Source organism: Miniopterus schreibersii (assembly GCF_964146895.1).
Source record: "Miniopterus schreibersii genome assembly, chromosome: 2".
Classification (NCBI taxonomy): Eukaryota; Metazoa; Chordata; class Mammalia; order Chiroptera; family Miniopteridae; genus Miniopterus; species Miniopterus schreibersii.
Genome location: NC_138102.1, coordinates 21,362,892 through 21,383,150, shown reverse-complemented (window position 1 = coordinate 21,383,150; position 20,259 = coordinate 21,362,892). Strand labels below are relative to the sequence as shown.

Below are 20,259 nucleotides of genomic sequence, written 5' to 3'. Positions count from 1 at the left end.
CCCTTTGCCTCAGTGGTTAGAGTATCAGCCATCGGACTGAAGAGTCCTTGGTTTGATTCTGGCCAAGGGCACATACCTCAGTTGTAGGCTTGATCCCCACCCTGGACGTGCCTGTGCTAGAGGCAACCAGTTGATGTATCTCTCTCACATCGATGTCTCCCAACCCCCCACTTCTACTCTCTCTGGAAAGCAATGGAAAAAATATCCGTTGGTGAACATTAAAAAAAAAAAATTGGCACATTCATGAAGTCCATGTATTGATTAAATAAAATTATAGATATGCAAAATATGATATAATTTTTTAAGTATATAAATTTTAAGTTTATGCATAAATATATAAAATTGTATAAGAGAGTATATATCAAAATGATTGCAGTGCATTCCACAATGACTTTTACCTCTAGGCAATGGCATTGTGGCCCATTCTTACTTTTCTTATTTATATATATATTTAATATTTTTATCAATGTTAACCAATATTATTTAAAATATGTGCAAAAGTAATATAATAATTAAATTGGACTTTATTAAATTTAAATAATTAAATGTTTAAACTGCATGTCCCCTTAAGAGCAAAAAGAAAATTTCAAAGAAACATACATAGGTCATTTTTTGTTTAAAACAATGTATACATTTATAAATCCACATTTATAAGTAGCTATGTTTAAAGAATTGGATCAAAATTCTAAAAGCACTATCTCTAGATAATGATATTTGGCACAACATCTTGAATTTTTTCTGCTTTTAAATTTTCTGTCAAAATACTACTTTTTTACAAAGATAAAATAAGTATTGGCAAGGAAAATATTGAAAAAGTAATAATCAGCAAATTTGAGTATCATTCTATTAGTAAGATGCAAATTCAGTAACAATACTTGCAAATAGGGAAATGTAAGAATGTGTGTTTATATCTATTACTTTTTCTTTTTTTGGCTTTTGAAAAAAAGCATTTATTTCAAAGTACAACACAAAGTTGTATTTTTAAGAAATACACATTCAATCTTGTATCTCAAGACTTGGCTATGTGCATTTCAGTTTTTTTAAATAAATTCAGGAATAAAAACGTTATATACCTCAGGTACAAACAGCACAGAAAATGCATATGGTCTTATCTGAATGTTTTTACATTCATTCACTATTCTTCAAGTTGACTTACATTTCATTTCTAAATTTTATATGAGTCAACATATTCATATATTTACACAATATTTAAAATAAATATCTTATAAGAGAAGATTTTAATATAATTAATATCAGTTTGTTTGTTTTCCAAATGTAACAAATTTCAATGTAAGTTTATCAAAAGTAGCAAAAATGGAGATTTCAGAAAATGGTTGCTTACTTCTGACTTCACCAGAATCCTGTAGGCCTGATCTCCCAACTGAATCATAGGATAATTGTCTTGTAAGGGGAGAAAATCAACTTTGTTATTCTTTATTTGATAAAGAACATGCTCATACTTAGCTGCAGATTCCAATGGTTCAATCCCATAACTGATATTCTCCAATTGCAATAATCCCCTGAATAAGCATATAAAAAGACATATGGTAATTAATATACTTTTCGCACTGAGAAATATAAATCAATGCTAAATAAAAACATTTTATAGAAATTTGATAGTGGTCTTTAAGGTCTAATTTAATCTAAGAATCATCCCATTTTACTCAAATTAACTTTCAACCCAATTTTATACCTCCTGTCTATTATAGCATTTACAAGTCACTGTGGTTCTAGTATGGCTAATACATATGAATATTATTTATACTAGTGGACCTTTTCTAAATAAATTTTATGACAGTAAGCCTAGGATAGAGACAACTAAATATATAAAAAATGTAAGAGGAGGATGAGGAAAAGAAAATATCTGAGAAGAAATATAATCAAACCTGTATTTTCTTTGCTTTCACTCTATCATTCAAGGAATTTCAAAAAATTAAGGGGCTACACAAGATTGTCAATCATGCACATATCTGGAATATGCCATTACCTGAGTCCAGAACAGGTGTTAAGTGTCACAGCTGATTTTGGAATTTCTGCAGCATATCCTTGATAAAAGCAGTGTCCCTAAACAGGAGTACATAAAGGTACATTCATGAATGATTTGTAAATAAAGTTTTGGTTTTTATACTCACTTCGTAGACATTATGAAACATGCACATTTAGCCATTAACCAATATTATTCACCAGATATCCCATTTCCTTTTGATCTACCTACAATTTCTTTCTCTTAACCCTCTTCTGCCTATGAATCCCCCCAAATAATCCTTGCTATAATTCTAAATTCTATAATTGTGAAAGAGGCTTTTAGAATCCAAGGACACATAAAGAGCTTCCCAGATAAGAAAAAGCTAAAGGAGTTTGTCAACACCAAACCAGTGTTACATGAAATGTAATACGTGAAAGTAATACTTCTTCTTTAAAAAGAAGAAAAGAAAGAAAAATAATATGAACAATAAAATGGCAATAAATATTTATCTATCAATTGAATCTAGAAAATAAAATAAGCAAACAAGCAGAACAGAAACAGAAAAAATAAAAGCTAATGTAAGCTATAAGATTTAATTTAATAGTGATGTATCAATATTGGCTTATAAATAGTAACTCAAATACCATACTAATACAAGATATTAATAATAGGGTAACTAAGAAGTTCGGAGGGTGAAGGGGAACTCTGTACTTTCCACTTCATCTTTCTTAAAGCTAATATTGCTGAAACTAATAAGGTCTATTACTTTTTTAAAAGCTATTATGGAGGAAATAAAAAAACAAGCCATGGACTAGATGAAATGGTTCACAATACACATATTTTATTTCATTATTTATTTTTAATTTAAATTTTATTTTTCAATTACAGTTTATATTAATATTATTTTGTATCAGTATCAGTGAAGAGCATAGTAGTTATACTTTACAATGTGTTTCCCTTGTTGTTTTCAGTACCCACCTGGCACCATACATAGCTTTTGCAATATTATTGACTATATTTTCTATGCTGTACCCTACATATCTGTTATTATTCTGTAATTACCAATTTGTGCATATTAATACCTTCACCTTTTCTGCCCAGTATCACAAACCCTCCTCTCCTCTGGAAAGCATCAGTCTGTTCTGTATTTATGTCTGTTTTGTATATAGGTACAGTGCATACATTTTTAAAAAGAATTTGCATCAAAGATATAAAAACAGATAATACAACTCAGTAATAAAAAGATATATAACCCAATTAAAAGTGATTAAGACTTTTTGAAAATAAAAACTTACTATAAAGCTACAATAATCAAAACAGTGTGGTACTGTATTAGGAGAGATATATAGACCAATGCAATAGATTAAGAGTGAAGAAATAACCTCATACATCTATAGTTAATAGATATTTTACAAGACTTCTGAGATTATTCAATGTAGACAGAAGAGTCTTGTCAACCAATTGTGCTAGGCAAACTGAATATCTGTATGCGAAAGATAATATCAGATCATGACTTCACATTATATACAAAAATTAAGTCCAAATGGATCAAACATCCAAATATAACAGCTGTAACTATAAAACTCTTACAAGAAATTATAGGGGTAAATCTTCAAAAATTTGAATATGGCAATGGGTAATCATTTCTGAGATCTGACACCGAAAGCACAAACAACAAAAAATAAACTGGAGTTCCTTAAAATTAGAAACAAGTATGCACATCAAAGGCCATTGTCTAGAAAGAGGCAACACAAGAAATGGGAGAAAATATTTGCAAATCGTATAACTGATAAGGGTCTAGTGTCCAACTTAACATCAAAAAGACAAATAACATAGTCAAAAACATGCAGAAGACTTAAGTCAACATTCCTCCAAAGTACATATGAAAATGGCCAACAGAAAGACTTGAAAAGATATCAAACATCAATCATTAGGGAAATGCAAGTAAAAACCAAAGTGAGTTACCACTTCATATTCACTACACTAATCAATTAAAATGAAAAATAGTATTTTGCTTAGCATACTACTTTCCAGGTCCCTCCATGCTGTCTCAAAGGATAAGAGATACTTCCTTTTTACAGCTGCACAGTACTCCATTGTGTAAATGCACAACAGCTTTTTTATATGCTCATCCACTGATGAGCGCTTGGGCTGTTTCCACATATTAGCTGTTGTCAAGTATGCTGCTATGAACATAGGGGTGCGTATATTCTATCTGGTGTTTCAGTCTTCTTAGGATAAATTCCTAAAAGTGGGATCAATGGGTCAAAAGGCAGTTCCCCAGTCAGAGAAAGACAGATATCAGATGATCTCACTTATATGTGGAATCTAATGAACAAAATAAACTGACCAAAAAAAAATACATCCAGAGACATGGAAGCATGCAACAGACTGATGATTCTCAGAAGGAAGGGAGCAGGGGGAAAGTGGGAAGAGATTAACCAAAGAATTTATATGCATATGATGGACACAGACAATGGTGCAGTGAAGTCCTGGGGAGAGGAAGGGAGTGGGAAGGAGGAGGTCAATGGGAAAAAAAAGGGGGACATCTGTAACACTTTCAACAATAAAGATACATTTAAAAAAAGAAAAATCATTAGTAGTGCTTGGAACTCTTGAACATTGCAGAAGGGAATATTAAATGCAACTGGTTTAGAAAAAAGTTTGGAGGTTCCTCATAAAGACAAACTTAGAATAACCATATGATCCAGAAATTCTATTTCTAAGCATATACCCAAGGAATTGAAAGCATGCTTTCTAATAAAAATTTGTACTCAAGTGTTTATATCAATACCGGCCTAAATAAATGAGTGAATGAATGAATGAATGAATAAATAAATAAATTAATTAATTAATTAATAAAATAAAATATTTTAGCATAAGCTTTCTTATGTTTTCTTCCTCACTGGCATTTCTTTTTTCAAATTTTATACTTATTGTTGAAAGTATTACAAATGTCCTCCCTTTTCCCCCATTGATCCCCTCCCCCCTTCACTTGTCACCAGGCCTTCACCACACTATTGTGTGTCCATGTGTTATGCATATACGCACGTAAGTTTTTAAGTTAATTTCTCCCCACCCACTCACACCTGCCTTCCCTCTGAGATTCATCAGTCTGTTCCATGCTTCTATGTCTCTGGATCTATCTTGTTCATTGGTTTACTTTGTTCATTAGGTTCCACATATGAGTAACATCATGTGATACTTGTCTTTCTACAACTAGCATATTTTGCTTAGCATAATACTCTCCAGGACCCACCATGCTGTCTCAAAGGGGAAGGGATCCCTCGTTTTTACAGATGCATAGTATTCCAAGGTATAAATGTCTGAGAAGATTCTTGATATGATTTCAATCTTCTTGAATTTGTAGGCTTGTTTTGTGTCCTCATGTGTTGTCTGTCCTTGAGAATGTCCCATCTTCATTTGAGGAGAATGCATATTCTGCAGCTTTGGGGTGAAATGTTTTGTGAATACGAATTTAATTCATCTGATCTAGTTTGTCATTTAGAATCACTGTATCCTTGTTGATTTTATGTCTGGAATATCCATCCAGTAAAGTCAGTGGGGTGTTAAAGTCCCCTACTGTGACTGTATTGCTGTCTATCTCTCCTTTAAGTCCTCCAGAGTTTTCTGTGGGGTTTTTTTTTTCTTCAGCCTATGTGAAACTTTTGATCAGAAGTGGGTCTCTTGTAAACAACATTTGTTTGGGTCTTGTTTTTTTATCCATTCAGCTACCCTATGTTTTGATTGGGGCATTTAATCCATTTATATTTAAGGTTATTATAGATGGATACTTATCTATTGCGATGTCATTCCTTTATCCCTATGTTTCACATTCTATTTCAACTTGTTTTTACAGCAGTCCCTTTAATATTTCTTGTAAAGCTGGTTTGGTGGTGATAAACTCCTTTATCCTTTTTTTGTCTGGGAAGCTCTTTATTTCACCATCTATTTTAAATGATAGCCTTGCTGGACAGAGTAGTCTTGGTTTCACATCCTTGCTTTTCATTACCTTGAATACTTCATGCCATTCCCTTCTGACCTGAAGAGTTTCTGATGAGAAGTCAGATGACAACCTTATGGGGGCTCCTTTGTAGGTAACATATTGCTTTTCTCTTACTGCCTTTAAAATTCTTTCTCTTTAATTTTTGGCATTCTAATTATGATATGTCTGGGCATGGGCCTCTTTGGATTCTTGCTTGGGACTCCCTGTGCCTCCTGAACTTGTGTGACTTTTTCCTTCACCAGGTTAGGGAAGTTTCCTGCCATTATTTCTTCAAACAGTTTCTCTAACCCTTGCTTCCTTTCTACATTTTCTGGCAGTCCGACGATGTGAATATTGTTACATTTCATGTTGTTCCACAGGTCCCTTAAACTGTCCTCCTGTTTTTTAATTTTTTTTTTCTTTTTGGTTCTCTGATTGGGTTATTTTTTCTACCCTGTCTTCTCATTTGCTGACCTGATTCTCAGCTTCCACTACTCTGCTGTTTATTCCTTCCAATTTTTTTTTTTACTATGTCATTCTTAATTTCCTTCAGCGTTTCCATTCCTTTTCTTATACTGTTCAGCGTCCTTATGATCAGTATTCTGAACTCTGTATCTGGAGAATTTTTTTGTTCTTTCATTTTGGGCTTGTTTTTGTGTCTCCCCATTTGGCTGCCTGTTTGTATTTGTTTCTATGCATTAGGTAGATCTGCTAGGACTACCAGTCTTTTGGATGGTCTCTGGTGCAGGGCAATTCAGAAGCTGTTTGTGACTGGCTTGAATATTTCTGCACTCCACAGCTTGTGGTTGCTCTGGTAGGGCTGACTGTGTTTGGGCAACACCAAGATACGCTCCAAGGCCTACTTTTCCAAACCCAGAGTCCAGAAGCAAATCAGGACTCTCAGCTGCATTTCTTCAATGTATGATCTATAACTGCTAACTGCATGTAATTAACATTAGTTTGATTTCAAATGTGAACATCTCACTTGGTTTTTCTAAGGTGCTCAAAAGTACCTTAACTGACATTTCCTAATGATTTTTGTCTTTAATATTTCACCTTTTGATCATCCTTAGTTCAAGTTCTCATCTCTACGGACTTTCATAGCAATAATCTCCCCAGGTTCTCCCCCAATATTCTCTTTCAGTAAATATTACCTTTTCTTCCCTTAAAAGTCTAGTGATATCTAGAATCAGACCTGTTCCTTTGTCAGTCTTGTGGTATTAAAACTTTACTAGTATCCAGTTCTCTTCTATGAATTTGCTTATGCGTTTTAAATTCCCAGAGATACATCTCCATCAGTAACCATTTGCTTTTTCTCAAAACTAGCCTTAACCACTATCCCCCACCCACTGACAGCAGCTGAACATACCCTGCTCCATGCTAAGCAACAGTTGGAGCTATCTCCACATGCCAGTACAGGTGCCAGCAGCCATTGTAGCTACAAGCCCTTCACAAAGTAGAGAGTTTCCCAAACTATACACAGCAGCAGAGGGCAATTCAGATTCTCAACGCCTGGTCTTGCATCCAAACAGAGAAAAGGATCCTCATGAGAGATTTCTCAGTTAGGATTTTTCTTAACTAAGATACACTGGCAGAGATCAAATGAGAAACACACTGACATCCAGTGGCTGGAGAACAGCCAAAGAAAATGCTCTCCATATCATGGGTTCTTCAGCACCCAACTCCACCTAGCAATACAAGTTGGCCCAGCAAAGTACCTTTTACCACTATAGGTTGCACTATCGGGAGAAATCCAGCTGAAGTTCCAGCAGAGCACAATAAAATAATAGCAAAAGACCCCAAAAAGCTAACTACTCATTAGAACAATAGAACACACTAAATCGACACTTAAACTGGGTGATTGCTTTCAAATTTAGATTATTTAAATGTGAAGCATGCAACTAAAAACCACACACTATACCAACAACCAAGGAAATCACAGCAAAAAATGAGAAAAGGTAAACACTGATGTCAATATTGAGATGAGCCACATGCTGAAACTATCAAAGATTTTAAAACAGCTATGAAAATTTGTTTCAATGAAAAAATGAAATGAAATTCTGGTCAGGAAGACGGTACAGTAGGAAGTCCTGGCTCCTCCATACCCCAATGAACACAACAATTCAGCAATAATTCACAGACAAATTCCCTTTGTGAGAAACCAGGAACTAACTGAAAACCTCCTGCACGCCCTGAAAGAATGCAAAATCCGACCTACCAAAGCCAGTAGGCAGGTCTGGAATAGGCTTCACCAGAGATTCTGCTCCAGAGCACTGACATATAACCAGAAAGAATCCCTCTAGTTCTCACCTTGACTCAGGGGAGGAAAGTGGTTGCTCACAAGTCCAGTGAGCACAGTCAAGCCCCTGAGGCAGCAATCCAGGTGGTGCTTACTATACACCATTGATTCATCCCCACCCCAACTCTGCACAGAGTGAGTGGATAAAAAATCCCAGCTCTCTGCTTCCTCCTGGGGTAGGAAAGAGTTGATCCAAGCAGGCAGTTCCTCCACTTCCCCCAAATTGCTCAAAGAATTAGTGTCTTTCTCACCAGTCCTGGAGCACTGAAGGGTCTGGCACGATCTAATTATCAGGGAAAGAATAGAGGCAGCAGCTTGGGATGGTAAATGCCACTGATTCTTTCTCCTGACCAGCACAAGAGAAAGCAGGAAAAAAATAGATGCCTGCTTTTCCCTGGAGAGGGAAAAGTGTTAGTAGAGGCCCCCAAAATCACTTTCCAGGATGTTTTGTGAAATCGTCTTCTGTATACTCCTACAAAGTGAAGACTGGGAGAGTCTTCTAATATGCAGACACCAAAAAATAAATAAATAAACAAAGTAATCAGGAAAAGATGTCCAAAAAAAGAAATAGGATAAATCTCCAAAACTGACCCTAATGAAATGACGTTAAATGGTTTACCTGACAGAGAATTAAAATGAACTCTCATGAACATGCTCACTGAGGCCAAGACAACAATGCAAACATTACTAATCAGTGAGAGACCTTATGAAAAGGATGAGCAGACACATTACAACACGGGAGGAAATATTTGCATACACACATCTGGCAGAATACATATTTGCGTAATACATATCTGTATTTAGAATACATAAATTGCTCAAAAATTAACAATACAAAAACCAACCAGTCAAACTAGAAAATGGGTAAAAGACATTTAATAGATATTTCACAAAAATGGCACAAAGAAGCACATGAAATTATGTTCAACATCATTAGTCATTGGAAAATGCAAATCAGAATCACAGGAGACACCACTATACATCTATCACACGGGTAATTCTTTTTTAAATCCTGAGTAGCAATCAAACAGACTTAAGAACGCACATACTCATCTCTTAGACATTGCCGGTGGAAATGTAAGATAGTACATCACTCTGACAAATATTTGGTAATTTCTTGTAAAATATAAACATACACTTACAATTTGGCCTGCCAGTCGTTTACCTGGGTATGTATTCCAGAGAAGTAAAATTTTACTTTTCATTTAATCTATCAGATTTATTGGTGTAAAGCTTTTATAATACTCCCAAATATTTATTTTTCTCTGTGACTAGTAATATCTCCTTTCATCCCTAATATTCATGGAATTAGTTTTCATTCTCAAGAAGTCTTACTAAGGTTGTTAATTTTTAGTCCCTTTAAAAAGGAAATAATTTCCGGGCTTTGATTGTTCCCATTCTTTTTCCTTTTTCTATCTCATTGATTTCTGCCCTTATGTGCATTATTGTCTTCCTCTACAATGTTGTAACCCTTTATAGAGTATTGCATTTTGTATAGGAAAGCAAATAATTTAATGGTAACCCTCCTTACTCATCTCATTGCTGGGCTTCAGGCCATGGGGTGATAAAAATATCTCTTACTCTAGATCTTTTCTCCTAAGGATTAGCCTTTCTGGTCTCAGCTGAATGCCTGGTCACACTATGCTGCCTGGACTGAGAAATCCATTATCTCTCAACACTGTTTGACCTAGAGCAATGATTTTCAAACAGTATGATGCAAGAATTTTTTAAACATGTAATACCTGACAATTTAGTCAGGGGCACTGACCTCTTTTCCCTTAGGTTGTCAAATAAAAAAATGACAACAGCCAACACAACAGTAGCCATCTGGTGTGAATTATACCTACTTTTGAAGAGATTCCAAGATGGTGGTGGGTTAAGTGGAAGCTACACTGACACTCCCAGAACCAAACTTGAATTACAACTAAAATATAGAAAACCCATCCTGAATAATCAACTGAAGACTAGCTGGAGAGAACCCTTATAACCAAGAATGCAAAGTACAGATTGGTAGGAAGTGTGGAAGAGCGAGAGGGCTGGCCAGGCTCCCACAAGCAGCAGCTGAAGTTCCAGACACATACCTCAGCTATGGGGGTCCCACTGAGAACTCTGGGGTCTAAACCCCAAGCTGGGCTTGTCGAACACTGGCTTCTTCCTAATCGTAGTTTCTGGCAAAATGAGAACCTTACCGACTAAAAGCTAACTTTCTCACATGCTTTTAAAAATTTCTTGACTCCTACCTGCATTTTGGGATACAGTTGAAATTCCTACATTTCCCATGTGAACATATTCATTTTCTGTACCCAGTATACTTTTGTGTCCTGACTTTCCCAGTAGTTCACCTATAATTTCCAAGGTTACCCCCACCACTGAGGTCCTAGGATATATCAATTTAAACTACTCAATGTGTTTAGGGTTTTTTTAGTTCTTTCACTTTTTTTTTTTGTTCGTTTCCTTTCAAACTCCTATCGATACTTCCCGATAGTTTAAATGTCCTTCTTGGACAAGTGGTTCCTGAATTTTAAATCTAAAAAGTAGTTGTTCTTGCCCAGACTGCGTGGCTCAGTGGTTGAGCATCTAACTATGATCCAGGAGATCTTGGTTCCATTCTCAGTCAGGGCACATGCCTGGGTTGCAGCCTCAATCCCAGTAGGGGGCGTCCAGGAGGCAGCCGATCAGTGACTCTCTCCCATCATCGATGTTTCTAACTCTCCCTCTCCCACTCCCTTTCTCTCTTTGAAATCAATAGATATATTTAAGAAAAAAAATTATTTTTAAAGTAGTTGTTCTATTCAATAAGACTTCATTGTTAATTGCCACATTATATTTGGACTTGTGACCTGTTTCCCTAATAATTCTGTGGAGTATAAAACATTATTTTTCACCCTAGCTGAAAGCTCAGTGGTTAGAGCTTTGGCCCATGGACTGAAGGGTCTCGGGACCGATTCCGGTCAAGGGCACATAACATGGTTGCAGGCTTGATCCCTACCCCTGCCGGGTTGCGTGCGGGAGTCAACCAATAGATGTGTCCCTCTCACATAGGTGTTTCTGTCTCTCTTTCACCCTTCCCCTTTCTCTGAAAAAGCAATGGGAAAATATTCTTGGGTGAGGATTAAAAAACACGTAATTTTTCTTTCCAACAATGGCACTTTAACCACATACAAAATATAATCTACACGGAGTAAAAGCAAAACTTACCTTTCTAAATGAAGAATCTGGATACAATGTTCCTGATTTGTTGTATGCATATACCAGGAAATGAGGGTCTAAAAATGACCTAATTCAACCAAGATAATGATACTTCATTGTAATAACTTCATTAACAAAAGTAACTTTCAGAATCATTAAATTAAACAAAATTTATTTTCAATTATACAAGCTCAAATATCCAAAAAATTAAATGGACTCATCTCTCCATTATCTACTTTGCTTTCTGATAGCATAATGTGTATACAGGAGACAACAGTAATCACTATAACCAGATACCAGTATGAATGCTGTAATGACACAGCTTTATCTGTAGAAAAACAAGAGTTTCCAGGTTCCCACAACAAAGTTTTATTTTAGATTTAACCATCAATAAATCTAATAGCTTAAACATGCTAGTTAAAATTTTCTAACAAGTAGCCCTCAACTGATGAAGACCAAAAAATGTATGTTTTTATCATTAGTTTTCATGAAGTTATGCTGTGGTAAAAAGGAATGCCAATATTCTTATTGCCTTAAAACAGCAATGGATGTTCTTTGCCAGTTGACTGCAGGTTCAGCTCCACACTACCTTCGTTCTGGAACCCAGGAAAAGACATGACCCCTCCTAGGAACTCGCCTTTCTTGTGGCAGAAAGAGAAAAAAATTGTAGAAGTGCTCAACAGTTCGTGAAGCCTTTGTTTAGAAGCGGGATACTAGTGTTCTGCTCACATTTCCTAAGCTAACCTAAAGGATCCCTGTAGACCAACCAATATAAACAGAAGTTTAATCTTCTTACCAGGAAAAAAGTGATGATCATGGAACAATCTAACAGCATTATTTATTGTAGGGAGACTGGAATTTCTCAAGGATTCCAAACACCAAAAGGCATTTCAAGGCCAGAATCCAAAGAGACTAAAGCAGTCACATCATACTTTCTGTCACCAGGACTTCTCTTTCTGTATCTGCTTCATTGTCTCTCATTCCTGATAACTTTTCCTTTTCCTCCATTCAAATAACAGAACTAGAGAGCTTCCCCCAAGAAAGACAGATATTTATCAGTTCACACACACACACTTAAGGAAAAACTGAATGGCCTGGGCTGGTTCAGGTGCAAGTGCCTGGAGCATGAACTCTGGGCCAAGGCAGAGTGCCATGTTAATATCTGTAGGCATCTCCACGGAGGTGGTGGAAATGGGAATCCAAGCAGTCCCCAAGAAAAAGAAATCAGAGGGGAAAAACTTAACAGATATCTTACAAACATAATTAAAAGGATAAAGCTTTAGTTTGCAAATTTCTTCACCCTGGGCGCTCAAAATATACTTTTTGCTTCTACGTGAAACAACAAAACAGTCCAGCTTAATCAGTGAAGAAATAAAGACACAAACGACCATTCAAAGAAAAACGAGACCCATTGTAAGGAAAATGAACAACAAAACAGAAGAAAGCAACACTTGAAAGTTAGTTCCTAATGAAGTAGCATGAATTGAAGAAAATAATCATATTTTCAAGAAAAGTTAACAAGCTGTCAAAGAATATCAGTTGAAGAAGGAAAAAAAAAGAACACTCTGACTCTAAAATACATGACAGGCAAAGCTGACTAATTTAATAAATGCGCCAAAGAGAATTTGGTTACTGAGAATAGACAAGAGGCCCAGCCAATAAAGAGAACAGATCCTGGTAAAATACACGGCAAAAACAAAGATTTTGAAACAGTTATAGAAAAAACTATGATACACAGGGCAGAACAAAATGACCCAGGAAGAAACCACAGATTTCCCGTGGAATAAGTAATGTGTAGGAACTTAAAAATAAAATTAAAAAATCAAGGAACTTATGATATATCAGGGAGGATTAATATAACACCACACACAGAGAGAACATACTGGAAAATTCACTTACAATGGACTATATCAAAGTATAAAAATTTATAGCAAAGGAATATGTCTCACAAATACTACACAGTGCGAAGATGTTACTCAATGAGGAAAACAAGAGACCTTTGCAGATATGCAGATTCGGAAAGCTTTCCATCTGCATATTCTATCTAAAGCATATAATGTGAAAGTATTCTAATTAAACATTCCTTGAGTCAGCATAAAATTGCAATAAAAGAAAAAAATGAAGCACTGATAAAACTGGACTAATGCAAGACATTTAAGTAACAGAAAGCACTGGATTGGCATCTTAAATGTAAATAGAATTTTAAAAATACTATAGGAATATTATAGTACTCCTATAGTGAATGTGAGAGGCAAAAGGGAGGAATCTGAGGACCTAGAAAGGAAAATATGAATATAATGATTATATAAAAATTTCATTTTTATAGCAATACATACCACAAACAAAGGAAGAACACAAGCAATAGGCTGGATGGCATATTTGCAACATATAGAACAGATAAAGGGTTAATACCTATAGTAAACACAAGTTCCCAAAAACTGATCATAGTAGAAGAAAAAAAGCAGAATGATGAGCCACAGACTGAAAATAAATACACAAGGCAAATGAATAAAAATAAAAATCCAAAAGAAAAAACAAAATCTTGGGAGAGGCAATTCAGTTAGAACGGTTGGGAAACATCTGAAAAGATACTACAAGTTATTAATAACCAGTGAAGTGCATATCAAAACAACAATAAAATAGCATTTCTCACCCATTAGTTAGCAAAATAAATGAGTAAAGATACTCATTTTGTTCACAGTGTAGAGTACAGAAAACCTTTTGGATTGCTGGTGTGAGTGAAAACTGGTATAACCCTTTGAAGTAAAAAATTTGCTATATATATATATGGCACATAAGAATTTTCTTACATATAACCCATCAGTGTCACTGGTGCCCAGGCAGTTGTGGCCAGGGATACCAGCTTTCCTTGCTATAAACATGGGTGGATAATTAATAAGTGAGATATATTCATTTGATGGCTGCATATGTATTTAAAAAATTTATTTTGCACACAGCAATATGAATCTCAAAAAAATAACATTATGCAAAGTGTTGCATTAAAAACAACCACCAAACCACAACCACATACAACAGACTAATAAGTATCTATTGCTCACACTTCTGGGTCACATGTGGGGAGCCATGGTAGTTCTGCTGATTGACTAGGCTTGATCAATGGTCCTGGATTTAGCTGAATGTTGCCCTATTTAGGAATGATTAGAGCACCTTGGGTGTACTCCACATGTATCTATCTTTCAGCAAGCTGGCCTAAGCATATTCTCATACAAGATATAAACAAACAAGGTAGAAGGCAGAAAAGCATGAGAGCTTTTTCAAACCTCTGTTTGAATCAAGACAGGTAGTATCTTTTTAGCCAAAGAAGTCACATAGCCACAAAATGGGCTACACAATTTGTGGGACCCCCAGGTAAAATAAAGATGCGAGGTCTCTTGCCCAAAAGTACTAAGAATCTCAGGACAGCAACAGCAGAGCATTAAACCAAGCGCAGGGCCCTTCCAACCATGAGGCCCTGTGAGAGCACACATCATGAAGTTCGCCTTGCAAACGTAAATTCAGATCCAAGGGCTGGAGAGTAGAGGGACTGAAGGAAACGTATTTATCCTACCTCTTGATGATACACACACAGAGTTAGTTACATGGCAAAGAGTGAAGATATAGGAAAAGGTAGTGTTGGGGTCACTTTTGTGGCCCACCATATTAAGATAAATAAATTGATGGAATATACAGTATTGAGTCTTTACAACTATTAAGAAATACTGAAAACATGATTCTTATTGCTCTCTCGACATATAAATGAATGAAGATAAAAATATGACAGAAGAACATGTGTCAATATTATAATTGTGATTAGCAATGGGGAGTGAGAGAGATTAATAGGTCTGGTTATGCAAATAACAGATTTCGGTATTACAGGCCATGGACAATACACTTCTTTTAAAACAGTGTAGGCACAACGCTTATATGTGTGTCACTAACTGTTTAAATTATTCTCAGAATTATCCATTTTATTTTTTATCATTCAAAAGAAAAAAGCCAGCATAAAAAATATTGAACTAATGTAAGCTATGGACTTTGGGCGATAATGATGTGTCAATTTAGGATTATCAATTTTAACAATATATCATTTTGATGGGGGTTGTTGATAACAGGGAAGCTATACATATGTGGGGGGTAGGGAGCATATGGGAAATCTCTGTACATTCCAGTCAATTTTGCTGTAAAACTAAAACTGCTCTACAAAATAAAGTATAATTAAAATAATAAATAATGAGAAAACTATATGAATAGGCAAGCCTCATACAGGTAAATGCAAATAGCCAATAAATGTTTAGAGTAATTATTGAGGGAAATACAAATTGATGTTCAGATGAAACAGAATATTTTAGCACATCATGCAGGCTTTTGGAAATCTAAATTGCTACCATCTTTTCAGAAAGACACTGGGAATGTCTCTCAAAATCTTAATATACTACAAAATGTGAGTATTAAATCAGTGACTACATGCAAATTGCTTAGAAATATGCCCAGCAAATGGTATGTGTTCAATAAATGTCAATTACTTTTGTTGTTTTTTATTATTATCACTATTACATTATTCATACTTCTTGATCCAGAAACCTATTTCTTGATATCAAGGCTACAAAACAAAATCTATATTACATAAAAATATACATACAAGCATGTTCATTGCAGGACTCAATAGTGACAATCCTTGGAGAGAACCTCATTACCTATCAATATTACACACTGTGGAATGTTATCTATTAAAGGATGAGTTACAACATATACAAAGAGCAAGAAAACAAGCACCATTATTTAATAAGACCTGTCAGTTGCAACACCCATTTTTGTAAAAACAAAATTTGGGGTAGGTTTTATTTAAAAGAAGGGTGAAATTTAACTGGAAAATTGGGAAAAGATACACACAAAGTTATTAATATTGATCTTCTAGAGTGAAGATAGAAAACTGAGCATTTAAGACATTACAAATACTATAGCAAAGTGAGAAAAATATTATAGACTATCAAGTAAAATGCTTAAAATAATTTAAATATATGAAATAACATGAGGACAAACAAAGCTAAACATAGTCAAATAAAACTATTCCCTTCCTTGTTGCAACTGTGATTACATTTTAAGGAGTTATGCAGAGTAGTTTTAATCTATCTAAAATACCTCAATATTTACATCAAGTCAGAATTTGGCTTGAAAGTTAAATTTCAAATCTCAAAAGCAAGAATGAAATTCTCATCTGACATGAATCAGGAAGAAGATATAACGTGAAATAAATGTAATATTCATGCTTTTGTTTAGTCTCAATTTAGGGGAGTGACTGTACTAATTTAAGAAACCAGAAACAACTGTATGAATAAAAGAATGGCCACTTACTGTTTTTCAAGATGGAGAGTGTATGTTTTCCTGTTAATTTGGATGGTATAAATGACCTACAGCAAAGTATTCAGAAAGAAAGTAATTATTAGAAATGTAAAATTCTTAAAAGTCAAGACATAATTTTTAAAATTGACTCTTTTATATAAACAAAGACTGTATTATGCATGTGTCAAAATTATATGTACACATAGACGTATATTGCTATCTTTCTTTAATCGTGGAATGTATGATAGAAATTCAAGAAGTCTAAATCTATTTCAAATTAAGAACACTAGTCACTGGCATTTATTACATATCATAATCAAGTTTTAATTTAAAATGGTTACATTTGGAAATGCTGAGGAACCTTTGAAAAAACTTAAATTTTATTATCCTTTTTCTAACTTTGCAGTTTCTAGCACAAATAAATTGAAAATTCAAATGAAACAATTCAGGTCCCCTTTTAAGGTTGAAGGAAGTATCCATAGTTGTCAGAAGCATCTGTTTTTTCCCCTCCCCTTCCACAGGGCCCATCACAAGGACATACCCTAATTTACACAAATCCCCTCAGGGATCGCAGCTCAAAGAACCCAATCGGGAACATCATCAGAAAACATAGGCCCTTTTATGGGGTAGCACATACTCAGTTCTGTTAAACATTCCAAGTTTGCAAAGAACATGAAGTTTGTCATTGGGTGCACTTTTCTGTATATGTCATTTTCAACCTGTTAGTGTTCAGTCTTCTGTAGCCTATTGAAAAAGGTGTGTTGGCATTTCCAAGATTATTGTGACATTGTTTCTTTCTTCTTTTAATCTGTAGGTTTTCTGTCTTGCATTTTTTGGAGCTTTGTTGGTGGGTGCAAACAGATTTAACATGTTGATATCTTCACGATAAACTGATTCTTTTATCAATAATAACGTAGCTTTTACTTCTAGAAGTGCTTCTTACTTTCAATTCTACTCTGATATTAGTATAGTTGCAACAACTTACTTTTGATGTTTTCACTATTTTATTTTACCTTTTGATCTACTTTGATGAAATAACTTATTTTTTAATTTTACATATCCATCTAAAATTTAGAGATGCTTTCTGAAAGATAAAAGCAAGTTGCAATTTCCAGGGTTTCGCACATTATCTATTTTCCACAACGTAGCAGACAAGTTATACAGGGCTTATTCTCAAACAATGAAATAAAGATAGGACACTAAAAGAAGTAGTACTCAAATCTATTGTTTTTCTACATAATTTTTATATATACAAATATAGTCACAAAACGCCTCATGAAATGCATCATGAAAACGCATCATGAAATGCGTATGATTTGGGAGGCACTGGAATATTACTCAGCCATCAAAAAGAATGAAATCTTACCATTTGTGACAACATGGATGGACTTAAGAGGGTATCATGCTAAGAGGAAAACGTTCTATGGACTCACTATGAAATGGATTCGAAAATTTCTCCCTCTATCAGTTTTTATTTTATATGTGCTGAGGGCATTTATTACATTTGTAGAAATTTATAATTGTTATCTCTTCCTAGTTAATTTAATATTTTAATAATGCTTATCCCTCATAATGTTGTGTGTGTTGAGTGTATTAAGTTTGTTTGAGTGTAGTAAATGCTTTCTTTTTCTGTTATTATTGTGGATACTCATGTTTTCTTTTTGTTTCCATTATCCCAGTATATGCTAAACTTTCCTAAAACTTTAGCCTCTCTGGATACTTAGATTTTTAGTGTAGTAGCTTTTATAAACACACAATCACTAGATATTTTTCTGGTGCCATAAAGTGAGACAATCAGGTAGAGCATTCAGTGTGGAACACCTGCCTCATATCAGTGCCTAATAGTTTTCCAGCTGGCAATTCAATGTTCCTCTCTGCCACTGCTACTGAGGTTCCAATCCTTGAATTCCTGTCAGATCACCGAGTATCTTTATAGTGTCATAATGTTCACATATCACTTGACAAATTACGACAATCAACACACGTTCTCATTCAGACAAAATGGCTCTTAAACACAGTAATTAGAACACAATTTTTCACAAAGGGCTATTCATGAATTAACTTGTGTCATGCAGTCCAGGAAAAATAGAATTACTCATTTAAAAAAAAAAAAAAAAGTCATTTCTTAATTACATGTGTTTCTGACAGATCCCCATTATTGGTGTTGGTTCGCAGCTTCCGTGGCACTGTAAGTTGCAGATGAGATGCTTCAGAGTCTGCAGTAAAAAAACACATGTGTGAGCATTCCCAGGGTGCAGAGCATCCTTCCTCTTCGCTGACATGACCTCTCCTATCACGTCGCTCTGAACCCCCAGGCCCCACCGTGCGCGCACGCGCACGCACACTCACACTCACACTCACACACGCATACTTGGTGCGATTCCAGGAAGACACTCCTCCCGCGAGAGCATCACCCACCACCGCGCACAGGCACTTGGGCCTCGCCCACCTCAGCCCTGACTAGGTGAAGAAGGGCTGGTCCCAGGGCCCATCCAGCTCGCTGGGTCCCCACCACGCAAGGAGCAGGGCGCCCTCTCCCGCCAGCGCAGAGACAGGTGAGTGAGGACCAGCTGTCCCAGGCCTGCTCTGAGCCCTCCAACCACCCGGCGCGCCAGGACCCTGAAACCAGGCGGCTGTGGCAGCAGCACCCGGGGCAATCCCCCCCTGGCCCGAGGTTCTGCAGCAACAGGGGCGACACTGGCCTCGTCCAGGGACACTGCGCCTGGCCGCCCTCACCGGGCCGGTTCCCCACTTACAGTGGTCCGCGGAGGTCAGCCGGCCTAGGCCTGAGAGGATCAGCAAGAGAAACAGCATTGCGAGGCCGCTGAGCCTCCCCGCGGAGAGGGCGGTTGGCGGGGTAACCGTGGCGCCTCGCGCGGGGCGGCGGCGCAGGACTGGCGGCGGGCGCGGGACGCCGCTGCTCGGCCCCGCCCACCGCAGGCCGCCCGCCCAGCCGGCCCGCTGCGCGCGCACCGAGCTCCTGGGGGGCGGTGGCCCGCCTCCCGCCAGGTGCCTCCGTTAGGCTCTGAAGCCGCTTTCTCTGGAAGCAGCTCTTGACGGGATTTCTTGGCAACTGTAAGAGTTCACGTCATAGCTTTCTCATACAATAGCTGAATTACTGTAGTGAAGGAAAAAGACAGTAGAAATTCAAGCTAGATTTAGTAGCAGACAACTGCCTATTGTAATCATATCTACTCCCAGATTTCTGCTTAAGTCTCGGGTCTAAACAAGTACACACGCACCCACGAACATAAAGAGGTGTTGTTAAAACATATATAAATGAATTCTTCAATTGCCAGTAAATTCGTTTCTTAGAAAGATATTTGGTCAAACTAAGTAAAAAACTAAATATGAAATGAGTGTATGTATTTGTTTGAATCCCTCACTATGAAGTTACAATGTAAGGATCAAGCAGAAAAAGTCACAAGTATGAAGTGATCCTGTAAATACAACTTTACATTCTCATTATTTCTTCCTTGT

The 20,259-nt window shown here is 36.2% G+C and overlaps 1 protein-coding gene across 3 annotated transcripts in view; it reads right to left on the bottom strand.

The window, feature by feature from the left end:
* Positions 1-19,716, bottom strand: part of LOC308553267 (A disintegrin and metallopeptidase domain 3-like) — a 99,285-nt gene extending 79,569 nt beyond the window's left edge. For all 3 annotated transcript variants that reach the window (XM_081129075.1, XM_081129076.1, XM_081129077.1), the window contains exons 1-6: positions 19,536-19,716; positions 18,913-18,995; positions 16,792-16,847; positions 11,449-11,527; positions 1,988-2,064; positions 1,343-1,520 (exon numbers count right to left, since the gene is read on the bottom strand). In XM_081129075.1, coding sequence (XP_080985201.1) covers positions 1,343-1,520; positions 1,988-2,064; positions 11,449-11,527; positions 16,792-16,847; positions 18,913-18,995; positions 19,536-19,593 — 531 coding nt within the window. In that variant the 5' untranslated portion in view covers positions 19,594-19,716. The remainder of the gene's footprint in view (positions 1-1,342; positions 1,521-1,987; positions 2,065-11,448; positions 11,528-16,791; positions 16,848-18,912; positions 18,996-19,535) is intronic.
* Between the last annotated feature and the right edge of the window lie 543 nt (positions 19,717-20,259).